This window comes from Phyllopteryx taeniolatus, chromosome 8 (genome assembly GCF_024500385.1).
Source record: "Phyllopteryx taeniolatus isolate TA_2022b chromosome 8, UOR_Ptae_1.2, whole genome shotgun sequence".
Lineage (NCBI taxonomy): Eukaryota > Metazoa > Chordata > Actinopteri > Syngnathiformes > Syngnathidae > Phyllopteryx > Phyllopteryx taeniolatus.
Genome location: NC_084509.1, coordinates 31,871,214 through 31,887,694, shown reverse-complemented (window position 1 = coordinate 31,887,694; position 16,481 = coordinate 31,871,214). Strand labels below are relative to the sequence as shown.

General features: G+C 41.3%; 1 protein-coding gene across 3 annotated transcripts in view; it reads left to right on the top strand.

Moving 5' to 3' along the window:
- fndc3a (fibronectin type III domain containing 3A) overlaps positions 1 to 16,481 on the top strand; it is a 73,127-nt gene that overhangs the window by 22,689 nt on the left and 33,957 nt on the right. For all 3 annotated transcript variants that reach the window (XM_061781776.1, XM_061781778.1, XM_061781777.1), the window contains 2 exons: positions 3,693 to 3,768; positions 16,389 to 16,465. In XM_061781776.1, the coding sequence (XP_061637760.1) occupies positions 3,693 to 3,768; positions 16,389 to 16,465 (153 nt within the window). The remainder of the gene's footprint in view (positions 1 to 3,692; positions 3,769 to 16,388; positions 16,466 to 16,481) is intronic.

The following is a 16,481-nucleotide window of genomic DNA, read 5'->3' as shown; positions in this document are numbered from 1 at the left end:
AGAACAGTCATCCCCAACCGCCGGTCCGTGAGGCATTTGTTACCGGGCCGCAGAGACAGAATGACCAATTTATATCATTTCTGTTGTATTGCAAGTCGCGTGAAAATTGACTGGATCTTCTCCGCCGCACCAGCTGCGCGTCTCAATTGACACGTCAAGACTGCACAGAACGCTTCCGTTTCCGGTCCCACCCGCCAGCTAACGGCGGGAGAGCTCAAAGAACAAAATCAGTTCATTACCTTTACTGAAAAGATTTGTTCTTTTGAACGAAACAACACTGTATCAGGAGTCCTACTTAAAATCCGGGTTTATCGCAACAGTGAACTCCCAACGCTTCTGCTTGGCTTCATGACAATGGTTCTTTGTACTGAAAAATGCAGCGTGGTTTTACTTCACCCTCCTGCAATGCTACGCGTCTGGATGACAAATTGAGTGCGTTAGCCTTGTTATAGTAAGATTTGAGAGAACAAATATACTGAATATTGATTGAAATGGTTAGTAATGCAGTCAATGACATTTACATAATGTTTATGGGGATTTTGTTTGAGTTTCTGACACTTTTGGACCGTGAAACCCATTTTTACTGAGAAGATATGCCATATATTTTGTCGAAATTGAAGTCAGATATTTGTTTTAAAAAAAATTAAAATAAAATATAATAATAATAATAATAAATGACTGATGGTGCGGGTCAAATTGACCTAGGACCATTATTGCTGCTCCTGAGAAATGAACTCAATAGGACAGTTAACTCTTGTAAAATTTAGATTTGGACCAACAGTTTAGGGGCAAAATAGGCCTTAAATGTGGCCATAATCTGTGATGTCAGTATACCTCCTTAGGCCTTATTTCAGCCATTTTCTGTAGATTTCTATTTTTCTTGGTGATACAAATCATCGTGGTAAGACAAGAAAGTTCACTGGAAGTTACCATTAAAAAGTAAGTTTAATCCTTCTGTTATAGTGTGGGTCAAATTGACCCAGGTACATTATTGCTATTCTTGAGAAGCACACACGAGTTGAAGCTCGTAAAACTGGAATTTAGACTTCACACTTTCAGGGGCAAAAAATATCAGTGAGAATGCTTGACACATTTCAGTAGACTTCATTTAGGACAGCATCCAACAATAAGGGTGCGTGTCAGATTCACCCAGGATTATTATTGCTGTTCATGGGAAAAACAAACGGAACAGAAGGTTTAAAGTTTGGTTCCGCCGATGTTTTCAAGGTAAAACATACCCTAAATTTCGTCGTCATTCGTGACATGACCTCACTCGGCCACAATGAATTGATTAAAGGTCCCATGCAATCAGAATCCAATTTTTATGCATAATATTGGTAAAAATGAGTCTGTGACCTGGATTAACTTTGACACCTATGCAGTCTATCAACTGCAATAGCCTTTGAACACCATAATCGATTGCAAACAGAAATGTAAAATTTCTGACGGTGTGACGTAGTAACGCCAATTAATATTCAAGTACCTGCCCGCTTTGCGGTTACTCCACGCCCACTCATCTCGGGAAAAATGGCTGAGTGACGATGCGGCTGCATCTTATGCGAAGCGTGAACTTTACGTCACCTGCCAAACGAAGAGGAGGTGAGGAATAAATGGCTTCAATTTCTTATATTTATTCTTGCATCGTTTCCCCACTCCTCCGTGTTTTCTCTATGTGAGGATAATGGCTCTCCCTATGGTTCACTGGAATCCTCAAGTTTTAGAAATGAATTTCATCACCCTTTCCAGGCTGATAGATGTCAATTACTTCGTGTCATGTTGCAGCTTTTTTAGATCTTTTGTCTGAGTCGATTTTGTATGGACAGATTCTGTCGAAGTGATTTCTTGATTGAACAGCTCTGGACGTAATCGAGCTCGGGTGTGATCAGTGAAAATCGACCCAAAATTGTGATTAGCCACACTTAATTCATGATGTAACAAGGGGGGTAAGTACGTTTTCAGGCAAGACCAGGTAACTTTGAATAGTTTTTTTTTTTTTCCTTAATAAATGAAATCACTATTTTAAAAACAGCGTTTTAAGTTCACATGGGTTAAATTTGTCTATTTACATTTGTTTGATGATTTTAAAGTGGGGGAACTACTTAAAAAAAAAAACAATTTGAGAAAATACTTTTTCACCGCACTGTATCATTTTGGAGATGCAAGGATTCCGCCCAACAGCGGTTATATATCATTTATACAAATGTAATAGGGTCAAGCAGAGAATCTGTCAGTTTCCATCTAATTTCAAGTGTTTCAAGATTCATAGCGGATGACTGAATGAACCCTTTTTGTGGACAAAGGACCGATTTGACTCTTGTGTGACTAGTGTCGTGAATCTTTTTGACAAGACAGCGCACTGAGTGAAGACGTAGACTGCTACGTTAGCTTGCTGTGCTATGTCTAACGGAACTGGGTGTGGCGTTACGACCGCACAAGGTTTCATCAACTTTAGAGATGCATAGCAAGCAACAATCTATATTTCTGGCACACTGATTCTGTTTTGATTGGCTGTGTAGCTTATATCCAACCGTGGCACCGTTGACACCACAGTGATAGTTTGCGAGGGGATTTTTGTTGGCCTAAATTTTAGATCGTACGCAGTAAAAGGCACAACCATGTGACACGAGAGTTCCGCCAATAAATAAATAAAGAAACTGCTGTCTCCTGGCTTCTTTAGTCACAGGGAATGGAACTATTGTTTACCCCTGCACCCTGTTAAATAATAACTGTCATCTGTTAATATGAGCTAATTTGTTAATTACTCACTGACTATTTTGAGCTCAAAAAGCCTCCATCTGCTACTTTGATTTGCTGCCTTTCAATATTTTGATAGATTTGATTGGTTTCATGGTAGCAGATTTGTTACAAATGGACCCAAAAAGGGTCCCAGCAAACATCTTTCTCTTCATGTGTGAAATGAGTCATAAAAATATGGAAACGCTTCGTATGGTACTCTGGTACCTTACGTCTTTCAAGTGCCTTAGGAGTTTTACGAGTTACCAGCTGTCGCCTGGTCGATTTGGAATTATGAGTTAGCTTCAGATACGCTGCCGCTCAAGTGACGTGAATAAAAATGGGGAAATTAAGTCACTCTAATGCCCTTGCATGTGGGCAGTTGCTGATGCAGCTGTTGATGTAATGGGACAAACGGTCAAACACACGTTCCAAATGAGAGCATTTGCAAGGAGCTGCCGTAGACCACAACTCATGGCCAGACTCTCACACTCACACGCATACTAACAGACTTGACTCCTGACGGCACTCGCTTTCCATTAAAGGCAAACAGCCCACACTCGAATACAGCAGTAGGTGTAGTAATTACACTTTTTTTACATTCACATTTTGTTTGCATACAAAATATAGCATATATATTTTCCTTCATAAAAAGAACACAAATTCAATTCAATTTCGATTCATGTCAATAACAAAATGTGATTTGATAGTGTAAATTGAGTTACAAGCTTGGTCACGGAACGAATGAAACTATTAAGTCAAGGTGCTGTGTGCTGTGTAAAGAACATCTGGCCATCGCTCAAATTAAACTCACCTTTTGAGTACATTTCCATGTTTTTGTAGGTCAAACAAGTCATGCTTTGTTAGCAATGACGAGAGTAAGCCAGCGTGTTCTTATTTGCTGTTTTGCTAAATGTTCTTCTCCCCCCCCCCCCCCCCCCCCCCCCCTTCTCTCACAGGTAATCCTGGTGCAAGTAAACCCAGGTGAGGCTTTCACTATTCGACGGGAGGATGGTCAATTTCAGTGTATCACAGGTAAGGAAGTGCCTGCCGTGTGTATCCATAATGATGATTTTCACATATTTCTCTTTGAAATTGTCCTCTTTCACATCGAGATGCTGCAGAATTGACAGAACAGAAGCCTTTTATGGCTTTCACACGAAAAATATAACTGAGGTTAAATATCTCAAATCAAGGCAAAATATGTTTGGTCTTACCAGGCTGTTTTTGTGTAAAAGCATTTTACTTTAAGCATTTTTTTCCTTAAAGGTCCAATGCCATAATTTTGATTACAAATTCACATTCTATAATTTCTTGTGCATGCACGTTCTTTCCCCCCAAAAATGTATCAGAAGTCGATAAAGCGTATTCTACACAGGCATAAGGAAAGTTTAAAACAAATCTTTCCCATTGTATAAATGTATACAAATACCAGGGGCTTGTGGGAAAAAAAGGTGTACTTTCATTTTCATATGATATGTAATGTCTGATGTTACAAATATATTTGACGTAAATCTTTGCCACTCAGCCGCAAGAATCATGACGTCCTCACGGGCCCATATTAATATAAAATCAAAATATACATTATATATATTATGAGGACAAAATGGGGAAAGACGTGTGTTGGTGGTCACCGGTGCTCAGGACAGGCGAGGATGTTCGTTTAAGGCTTGCTTGAGGTATCTTCACGTACTTTTAATACGATGCGGCTCGCAAGCAGGCAACAAACCGTTATGTAGCCTAGCAAGCTAGTGCTAGCACTGACGTCTGTACCGGCGTTCTGTCGAATCGTGCTCTAAACTTTCAGTGTGGGTGAAGTCCATCCATCCATTTTCTGAGCCGCTTATCCTCACAAGGGTCGCGGGAGTGCTGGAACCTATCCCAGCTATCATCGGGCAGGAGGCGGGGTACACTCTGAACTGGTTGTCAGCCAATCGCAGGGCACACATAAACAAACAACCATTCGCACTCACATTCACACCTGGGGGTAATTTAGAGACTTCAATTCACCTACCATTCATGTTTTTGGGATGTGGGAGGAAACCGGAGTGTCCGGGGAAAACCCTTGCAGTCATTTAATTAAAAACAAAGTCATTTAATTACAGTAAGTTAGCACTCATTATTTCTGTCATGTAATGTTGGTTTGACCTGACTGATTAGAATCCACTATCTGACTAGAGCGGTGATTTCCAACCTTTATGGGGGCAAGGAACATATTTTACAATTGAAAAATCTCACGGCACACCAACAAACAAAAATGTCACAAAAAGTGGATACATTAATTACTGTATTTGGATGGATGGATGGATGGATAGATGGACTTCCTGCCATCTAATAGAAGACCATTCATTTGTTCTGTCTGTCACTATGCCTCACTGGCATAAATAGAGGAACAAAGATACATTTATTGTAAATCAAATTTTGTTAGCAATTAAGTACACAAGTATATACAGTAAATGAACAGGTCATTTAAATAGACACATTCCTCCATCTTGTGATCGGTTATTGTTTTTTTTAAACGCGCTGATTGGCCCCAAAAATCCTGATCATGTAAAGCCTAGATACAATACACTGCGTCTTTTGCACCTGCTTTGGGAACCTACTGGATCAGTTCCTCATATCTCATTGTTGACAGACAATGCTATTTCTTCTTGTGTGTGTGTGTGTGTAGCCTTTGCCTATGCCTTGTGACACAAATGAATAAAGATGAGATGAAAAGCCTGTATAATAGGCCCCGGGCATGCCAGGTTTGGATGACAAAGGAGCCAAGGCAGTGATATGAAATGACGCGGCGGAAGGGAAAAAAAGAAAATGCAATCTGTGCCTTGCTTCTCCCCACTCCATGCCCGAGTGTGCCGCTGGTGCACCGGCTGCCCATTATGAGCCACATAAAGCAGCCTCTCCATCAGAGAGAGGAGGGGGACGAGGGGGGGGGCGCAACTGAAGAGGTGCCACATAGCCTACTGTAGCTCAGGCTTGTAGAACAGACTAACTGGTCTGTCACAGTGTGCACTCATCTCTGTGACGTGAATAGAAGGATGACTCACTGCTTGCGTTGCAGGAAGGAAGAAGATGAGAGCGTGTGTGTCTTTGGTTTGTTTTGGTGTGTCTTCACTAGGGTTGCGCAATATACTGCTACTAGAAAAGTACCATGATACCTTGCTGTCAAAATTGAAATTATACAATATGTTTTCAGTGCTGGTACTTTTGCATAGTTTGGCACGCAGTTGTGCGCTTCTCTGGCTTATCTAAAAAAATATCCTCTAAATGCCATTATTCTGGCATTTAGCAAATGGAAATAACTTTGGTAATCCTAATTGACCTAAAACAGGAGAGGTTTAGTCTGATTTCATGTCAGATGCCGGAAAAAACCCCCGTCTTTTTGTCCAGTCATGGCTTTTCCGTATCAGCTGACTTTTGGATAGTTGTTTTGGTTGATGGGTGCCTCAGAGCCGCTTGTTTATCAGGCTGTCTTTCACACCACTTGGATTGATGCATTCTCTGGCTCTTAGCTGCCAGTTCATGGCTGCAGCCTCTCTTCTGGACCTGTAGAGCCTGATACAGATGTAGGGCATCCTATCTGGCTGAGTACGTGTCCTCATCCTACCCACTTTGTCCGACGTGTGTGTGTGTGTGTGCGCGTCTGTTGGCTTTGGTGCCAAAGCAGTGAGACACCTCTTATGGTTCCTGATGGCGCTACAGATGCGCATAGTCTGTTTTCTGTCTGAGGGATTTGAAGCGGTCCCCCAGTGGCTGAAATAGATCAGCCAGCCATGCACTGTTTGAGTGTCTGATACAACGCAGTGCAGTTAATCTCTGATAGACGTCAGTGAAGTCCACCCCGGCCTTTTTCATTTATGAGTCATTCATTCCGTCCATTCATTTGGCAATCCAAAATTTCAAACATTTAAAAAAATTAAGTGACTAAGCACTTTGTTAACCTAACACAAAAAGCATTACAAATATGACATTGAAAAATGGGCCACAGGACTGAGTTTGAATTGTATATTTAATTGGTGGTGTTTACGTGGCCCGTTTTATTAAAATGTTAGTCCTTGATATAATATGGCTGATGGATTATTTATGGGATTGTGGCTGCTAACAAGCTAAAGTATCTTTACTAATGCTCATGAACCAAACCGTCACGTAAATCCCACCGTTCAGTACAGTGGTACCTTGATTTAGGAGCTGAATTCGTTCCGTGACCAAGCTTTACCCATTGAAATGCCATCAATTCGTTTCAGCCCCCCTCCCAAAAAACGATTTTTTTTGTGATCGAGTTATGCACCTTTTTTTACCCCCACTTATTTTTTATCTTGGCCTAAAATTGAAATGTGAAAAAATATATACAATTCTGATTGGCAATTGAAATCTGAAAGAACGACTGATACACTGATTCTTTTTGTCAGGGATTTGTTTCTTTTTTTATCTCGTTTGCTGTTTTAAATCTGCATCCCCAAAAACACCCTGGCTGCAGGTGTATTTTTCCTCCATCCCCTGGTTGCGTAACAGACATCACTCTCCCCTCCCCCCTGCCCAACCTGCAAATTTAGCCCCATCCCAGGGCTCGACGTAGCTGACACTGCTGTGCTGGTTGCCATTTTGCATTTTTATGAGACTTAGCGGCTTGTCAATTAACTCCCATCTTGTTGAGTCAATGTAATCAGCTGCTCTTGCTGAACGATTACTCCAAACTGTTTGAGGGCTTCCTTCCGAGCAAGTTGAACTCCACGACCCTGAACCTACGTCACCCTCTTTCACAAAGATTAAAAATGCATGGGGACAAATACAATGAATAAAACACACTGTGCCAGGATTTTCCACCCACCTAATCTTTGAATATAAAAAAAGTGTACAAGTAAAACGACCTCCAGAACAATAAATTTAAAAAAAACAGGATGGTGAGAACAGCATAATTTGTAATTTTTTTATTTATTTTTTAATAAATGGAATATGCCAAGTTTGTATTTTTCCCTGAAGTTAGAATTAGGGATGTCTCGATCCAACTTTGTCACTTCCGATCCGATACCGATATCGGTCCGATCTGATATCAGCAATAATCATACATACTTACTTTGTAGTGTGGAATTTTAGAAGACTTAAGTGATATCACTCAAACGGAGAACAATAATCAGCAACAGTAGGTATGTGGAAAAACGGACCCATATTTTATGAACCAGTGGGTTAAATAAAGTCACTTTAAAAATAAGAATGTACCATAATATCGAGTATAAAGCGCACCCCCGAAATTGACTCCAAAAATCAGGAAAATCCCTTCTTCCCATGTATAATTCCCACCCGTGACTCTCTATCCATTGATATATTTATATGCAATAAATGTTAGTGGTGACCCTCGTAATTTTTTTTTCTAATCAATTCTGATTAGTAACATTATTAATACTGAGGTTTACGAGTTCTTTAATAATGTATTTAGTATTGTGGCACACCCTAGTGTTTAGTTTTAACTGCAGCTTTTAAAACGAATTCAGGCTATTCTAAAACACATGGATATCCACTCATATACCTCATTGTACTGTGAAAAAATTAAATCTCATTATTATCAGTACTTGAATCTAACTTTTACTATACCTAGGAATAATACGCACTATTGAGTTTTGAAGATTTTTCTGGGGGGGGGGGGGGGGGGAATGAGCATTATCCACAAGAAATTACGGTAATAATTGAATAAAATAATGATGTAAGGAAATCTTGAAAAATAACTTAATAAAACCAATAACAAATATATATTTAAATTGCAACATAACTACTGCTTCATTTAAACATAAGCATACATTGAATCAATAAAAAATACATTTTAAAAACCATGAAAAATAATCTCAATAAATAAATAAATACAAATTATACTTTTAAAGTGCCAAATAAGTGAAGTTCCATTCAGTCATCGTTGTTACTGTCAGTATATGGTGGGAAATCGTTTGCTTTCTCCACAATACACTGTTGCACCTCTTGATGCAACTGGGGTTTAGTTTTTATTGACAGTCGCTGTTCCTGCTGTCTTGACCTCTGAGGGCCAGTGTGATACATGCCATGAGATACACACTTGCAGTAACAAAGAAAGTAGAAGTCACGCTCCAATGTTATTAACTCCTTCTTCACTGAGTTTGAAGAATATATGCCAGAGAGTATTGTTATGTAGCAATATTCATTATTTTGAGCCATATAAATGACATAAATATAAAGTATTCATTGTCATTTTCTGAGCAAAAACAAAGAGAGGAACAAATGCTGTGATGTATTTGAACATTCAATAGGTGTAATTCTTTTATGTGAGTCTAGTTTTACAGTGAACTTAAACTGGAGTGTCAATAAACAACTTTAAAGCTCCCACATTTTGGCTAATTAGACCTCCATAGGGTGACTCTCCAACATGGACTCAGTGTAAAAGTGTGAAAAAACCAAAACACAGTTTTGTCATACGCGTGTCCAGAAAAGGTCCCTCTGACAACGGTATCCGCTTTGTCCATTTTTGGCTAAGACCGCCCCCTTTCCTCTGATTGGTTGCCTCCGTGCAGCAGACCCACTTGTGAGTGAGTGTACATGTGTTTATGTCGACAGTGCTGGCTTGGGAGCGGAGATCTTCGCTAGTGACGTAGATGATCTCAAAATTCTAATGACGTGATTTCAGGCCTCTCGGCAGAAAAACATCTGGAACTCAGGAATGCGTGGTTGATTTGAATTCATATTTCACGTTTCGCGCCCCAATTACCCATTATCCCAAAAAGTTGGTTTGGTAAAATATGGCACCTTTAAGGAAGCAACATTCACTCATACTCCTTGCTACGATGGTAGCAACTTAGCAACCTGTTGTTGTGATCAAGTAGGATCTGCATGTCGTCCGGGCACTGCTCAATAGAAGCGCTGGAGCGGAGCATGGAATGAATGGACTGCTTGAAAAAGCGTGGTCAAATCTGAGATTTTAGATCCAGTCCGATCTTTGTTTTTTTGTTTTTTTTGCTGATGCCAGACTGATTTCCTTTCTCAAAAGTTATAATTCTATTGAAATTATAGTTTGTGGTCCATAACCGATGGTCTTTCTCAGCTGGAGGCTCAAAAGGAAGCAGAGGTGACACAAGTAATAATAGTTTTGGATTTTTCATACTTGCTAATCCTAATAAATCTAAAACAGGATTTAGTCTCATTTCATGTCAGACAGTGAGGGGCCCGGGGGAGCATGTCTCTTTAATATAGTGTATGTAAACATACACACACACACACACTTTAGATGGATGGACAGACTCATACATATAGACGGATGGTCAGATCAGAACCATCTTTATTTCCCAAGTATGTCAAAAACACAAGGAATTTGTCTCTGGTAGTTGGAGCCTTTCTAGTATGACAACAGACAGCCGCTGTGACAAAAAAAAAATACTTTTGAGACAAAAACATACTACGGAGAGTCACTGAGCAATGAAAGGTTTCCGGTAATGTGGTATTGGTGATACAATGACAATTGTGCAAATAATGCAGAGTCCTCAAGCAATTTAGAGCAGTTTGAAATGAGTAATGGAGCGATAATCTGGTACAGTGACAATTGTGCGAATGGCGCAGTTTAAGGTGAAATAATTGTATCGGATTAATCAATGGGATAATTCGGAGACTAATTTATTCTAAAAATGTTTGATGGCTGCAGCCCTCAATCTCATTTTGACCCTTGTTTTATCCCAAGAGATGGCAAAACCATCAAAAAAACCAACCGATGCTGACCAAGCCTAATGCCACAGCCCAGATAGTTTGTCGTTCTCGATTTTGTGCGTCGGCGTTACGTAAAATGACCTGGGCTGTCAGGGTCACACAGCCATTTAGATGATAGCAACAAATGTAACATGCTTCACCCCTCGATACTCTCCCGAACGCGGCTCGTCACATACGGTTCACGTAATTGGCCCCGCAAACATCACATTAGCACGTTATTTTTATGCTCGCTACATCCCCTCCCCCCTCAACTTCAAGGAGACGCCCGCGTTCATTCACAGCTTCTACGGCGAGTAGCTCTAAGGATGACTGAGCTTGTGACTCATTCTCCCACTGCTCCGTCGACACAAGGGGGAGGAGGGAACGACAAAGAAGCTGATAATGTTTTCCCATGTAAGTTTAGTCGGCAAGGAGTGTCCACTTTATTTTTGTGTGTGTTGTAAACAACAAATACACGGGGGGGGGGGGGGAACCCCGGTCATTGTGGTGCTGTCTGGCTGAGAGCGCTCCTGCTGTAATATGCAAAAGCGTGAAGGTTACCGTTTACGTCATCAAAGCCAGCAAGGCTGCAGGAGCCTCTGTAAAATATTGGAGACTGGCTGTGTTTTCCGAATCATTCACTCATTCCTTACTACCCAATACTAATACTGTATAAGGATTTTTAGATATTGGACTATGTAGTTCCATACGACGTACTGGATTAATGTCAGCTCGTTAGTCTCCAAGTATTGAACAAATTCATCGAATAACATTTTGTCATAACCTTGAGCGTATTTTGCAAAATGAATACAAACAAAAGACTTTGTCCATCCGTGTTGCCCTACTTGTATAAATTATATTGTCGTGCCAGAACCCAAAAACAACTAAGCTAGGAGCATTTTCCTTGAAGCATTGTTTACATGAATACATTTTCACTCACTCAATGCCGTGGATGTTTATATTCGTCAACTGGAATCTAGCCGCTTACTGCCACCGAAGTATTTCCGTCAGTCACCTTTTTTTTTAACAGGTAGGCGTTTAAGAGGGTCTCACTCAGCTTGTCTGTGAAATTCAACCTTCGGCATAACTGTAATGACCAACGCTCACCAGTAGATGGCAGCATTGCATCGCTTTGAATTTGAGATCACAGTTTTTAAGACGAAGATGACGATTAGGGGATAAATCTCATCTTGTCACGTCGATTATGAGGTAGATAAATGCCACCATCTTGGAAGTCAGACGGGTTTAGGAACCTCACACTCGAAAAGAGTATTTATATGTATGGTATCGACATGTAACGTTTGAAGGTAGTTAGAAAGTGTGTGTCGCGATAATGAGAAAAGACTCACTTCATTGAATGATTGGTGAACACTGAATGTTTTTGAGTTGTAGATCTGTAAATAAATTATGAATTTTCCATCAAAAGCCCCTTCCCCGTCTTGTTTTTGTGGTTTTATAGCTTGAGGTGTCACAAAAGCACAATATATTAGCCTCAACATCACTGTTCTACTTGAAGAGGAAGTGCTAATTTGCAATTTGTATGTATTTCTTTTTTTTTTTTATTGACTGTCTCATACTTGGCCTGTTTAGCCAGTGCTTTGTATTTATTAACCACTATCAGTTCATTTGTCTGCATTCCCCACCCTTTTTTTTTAACGTGCGTGCTAAGTCAATTTATTAGCCGTGATTGATAATCACATTTGCGGCGTATTTACTGTGAGATCTCTGTTAGAGCCCCTGTGTGAAGTCCCTCTGGCTGTTCTGACGTTGCAGTCTTAAAGCACTGCAAACTTTTATACTTGAGATGGCATCGTTTTCATGGAATATTTCAGTTTGAAGCGGACTCCTTGAGTTCTTAAAAATCCTGGTCCAATGAAATGAATTGTAACGTTGCAAATATGCTTAAAGTTGCTCCGTTTGTACTGCGCTCGCACCTGCAAAGAGGGAGGGGAGGCTTTCAGACAGGATGATGTGACGTTCACGATTGATGACGGTGTCGCCTGAACCCGTCTCCCACAGGTCAAATGGCTCGGTGTCAGTCTGCACTTTTGTGGAGGAGGACTGATGGCGGTATTTTTTTCTCCACCTCGCTGGAAGCCTGGCACTCTACGGCCACGTCAGCACAGCCAATGTTCCAGTTGATTTAGGGGGAGGGGAAGATGGTAGGGAGGGGCCAGGTCGGCAGGGTGGATGTGGTCCTTTCTATCTGATCTTTGTCAGAAGTTGTGCGTCAGAATGATGCAAAACGAGTACCTCCCACCGGTTTTATTACTTTAAACAAATGCTGACTTCTTCCATTAAGATGCCATTCTGCGCAGACAAAAAAAAAGTCTTAAAGAATGCTCTTGCCATTCGTCATATACTGTATATTCTGTTATCTGGCATCAGCTAATTAGAATATGCTCATGGCAGGTCTACCACGTAATATAAATTATTAGTTTAAAAAAACTACACTGATCGTTTTGTGATGTGATTTCAATGAGGGCTGAGTCAGTGCGATGACTTTCATTCAGGCTGCACTTGACCAGGTTCCCTTGCGGTGATTTTCCCTTCTCACCGTTCCCGCCGTGTGTTCTTAAGCACGGAGTCATTTTTTCACTTTTCACTCGGGATGATTGAGCAAAGTGTGAAGGGGGTCTCTGAAACCGCTTCACTACCTCTGTCTTACTAAGAGTGTTTTGTAGATTACACTACTTCGCGGGTCGTCCAACTCGTACCTACAATCATGTGTAATCATGTGTGAGGCTGTTTAACATGTATGTTCTGAGAGGAGGGCTTCTAAAGGGGTTACAACATGGTCATCGGTCGTACTGTCTGTCGTCGTTGTCCGTCATAGTCGTCAGTCTACCGTTGGCTGCCATAGTCGACAGTCATCGGTCGTAGTCGACCTTCGGTAGTCATCTCTGTCTTAGTCAGCAGTCGTCATCTGCCATAGTCCTTAGTCATAGTTGATTGTATTAGTCATCTGCCGTGGTCGTCGGTCATAGCGTCTGTCGTTGTCAACCGCCAATGTTGTCCATCGTGACATTGTCAGTCTGCCATAATCGTTAGTCATCAGTTTTCTGGCCGTAAGGTCGTAGTCAACCTTGGGTAGTTTTCGGTCCTCAGTAGACTTTACACCGATTTGATCAGGCTGATCGGTATCGGCCGATATTTAGCATTTTAATCTGATCGGCTTTAATGTCATAATTCGCCGATGCGATCAATGACGTCATTGATCGGTTCCGCAAAAGACATCTACTCGCCGAGTCGCCGCGTGCCCAGTATATTTGAATCCAAAAGCTAGTTTCTTTTTAGCCTTGTCGCATGTCTTTTGACATAGTACTGTAAATATCTGACAGCCAAAGAAGGTATTTTAAAAAATAATAATGAAAAAAAATTAAAAAACCTCGGCGGTGTGGTAACACGTAATGCCGGATCAGACTACAAGACAAATTTGCTCTTTCACTATTGCAATATGTCAGACTACTGCAATAAAATCTTGTCGACCGATATCACCGCATCCCGTTTTTTACCATCATTGGGCTTTATCTTGTCAACTCAAATGCGACCGGATACACTCGTTACCGTGGCGACGACAACAAGAATGGAGCAAACCGACGGTATTATAAGGACAACATGGAGGGAAAACGTGTGTTGGTGGTCACCGGTGCTCAGGACAGGAAAGGACGTTCGTTTAAGGCTCGCTTGCTTCTGGTATGTTCACGTACTTTTAATACGATACAGCTCACAAGCAGGCAACAAAACGTTATGTAGCCTAGCAAGCTACTGCTAGCACGAACGGTTGGATGTAAATATGCCGCCGTTCTGTCGAATCATGCTCTAAAGTTTCGGTGTGGATGAAGTCATTCAATTAAAAATAAAGTCATGTCATTACAGAAAGTTAGCACCCACTATTTCTGTCATGTAATGTTGGTTTGACCTGACTGATTAGAATCCACGATCTGACTAGAGCGGTGATTTCCAACCTTTATGGAGGCGAGGACCATATTTTACAATTGAAAAATCTCACGGCACACCAAGAAACAAAAGCAACTATTTTTGCAGTGTACGCGGCAAGCTACGCAGAGGGCCCGCACGGGACAATTCGTCGGTCACGTGACGCAATGCGGGCGTTGTCGGCCGCGCGACCGCAGGAGTATAAAGAGGCCTTTAGGAGTCAGGCGTTGTCGTTAGTCTGCCATGGTCGTTCGTCATCCGCCACATCCATCAGTTGTAGTCGTCAGTCGTCTGCCATAATCAACCGTCATCGGTCATAGGCGACCATTGTAGTAGTAGTCAGTCATTATCATGACCGTAGTCGTCCATCACAGTCTTCGTTTTAACCTGGACTTTTTTTGTGTGTGCGTAGAACACCATTGAGTTTTATGAGGATCACAATTTGTGCGTGTTTGTAATAGTCCTGAGAACTTCACTTAGTAGGTAGGGCTGGGCGATCAGGGGAAAAAAACCCAAATCAATTAATCTTTTCATATCGTTCACAATTTTTTTTAATATTGTTTTTAAATCATCTCTACTGAATGCTGAAGCTAGAGTTTCAACATTTTTTGAACATTAACAGTTAGTGGTAGCTGCTAGCGCTCATCAATCATCTGCCACTGTGTGTTGAATGAATCTTGCACAATTTATCCAAGTCATCTGCCGTGGTCGCAGTCTGTCATGAACATCCGTGCAGTTCCACAGAGATTGTCTCGGGGGAGAGTATGGCTCTACGTGAGAAAACTGATCTCTGTGAACCTTGGCCACAACAATTCAAAATGGTGGCGGAAGTAAAAACATTATTTCATTCATTTTCGTTCTAATGGGAAAATTATCATTTGGGATTCGTTTTTCGGGGGGCTTTTTTTCCAAGCAGACTCGGAAGTGAATCCAAATTGGAACTCCTTCGTTCCTAGCGCTGTCATTTAGAGACCTTGTTTAACTTAAAATTGTCCAAATCTTTGGAATTTCAGCCTCTCAACAGTAAATGGTCCCAGATTTCTCTAGTCCTCTACGAAAGCACGGCCGAGTCTACAGGAACACTCCTCGTCATTCAACACGATTCAAGCCACGTAACGTAGGATTATCTCGAATACTGCGCTGGGATGCGGATACAGTTACTACCAGTACTCGTTAAACAGCAAAAGGCTTCCTTCTGAGGAGGAAACCCTTCCAAATGATGCCCAAATTGAAACATGACTCAGTTGAAACCATACAAATCTCTGAAGGTGGAGTTTGAGCAATGGTTCTCGGCACACAAAGGGGGAGACGGTGCTGGGGCTTGGCGGTGATCTTTCAAAGGCCAGCTTCTGGACTTTGGGCCAGTATGGCAACCCATTTGCTCTCTCTGCATATACCAGCTCCCAAAAATGAAGAAAAACTCCCCCTCAAGTGGTTCGGTACGTGCTCGATCTTTCTCGACCCCTCGCATGACACGTGGAACTCGGGTCCTGAGTCTTTATGGCCTTCTATGTGACTTGGCACTCTCCCTAACTGGCTTTCTGCTGAGTTGTCTCTAAGCCACGGCCACGCAGGAAACTCTCTCGTCTCTTCAGCACTTAAGTTATGTGGTCATCTTGCATTTTTGCCAAGAATTGGGGATGGAGGGAAGAAAGAGAGAGAGGGAGAGAAACTTCGGCTTTATCTGCATCACAGATTTAAAAGAATAAAGGAGGGTTATTTGATCCACATCTGAATTTATTTAGCACACTCAAAATTAAGTATGTAATTTTGTATGGTGTAATCAATCACTGGTTTAATTTTGTAATGTTTAATCTCTGATAAACATCAGTCAAAAATGCATCAAAAACACCACAGAGTCAAAAGAATGTACAAAATGCATAGGCAATCCTCTAGAGCTGCGACAGAATTCTGGCTTCCATTGATGATCCACACAACTGCACAATCAGCAATTACAAATACAGGTTTCTGCTGAAAGATTGTCTCGTTGACAATTTTGTGCTCTTTTTGCCTTTGCGTAGGTCCTGCTCAGGTTCCCATGATGTCTCCAAATGGTTCAGTGCCTCCAATCTATGTGCCTCCTGGATACATTTCACAGGTAAGCATCCTATATA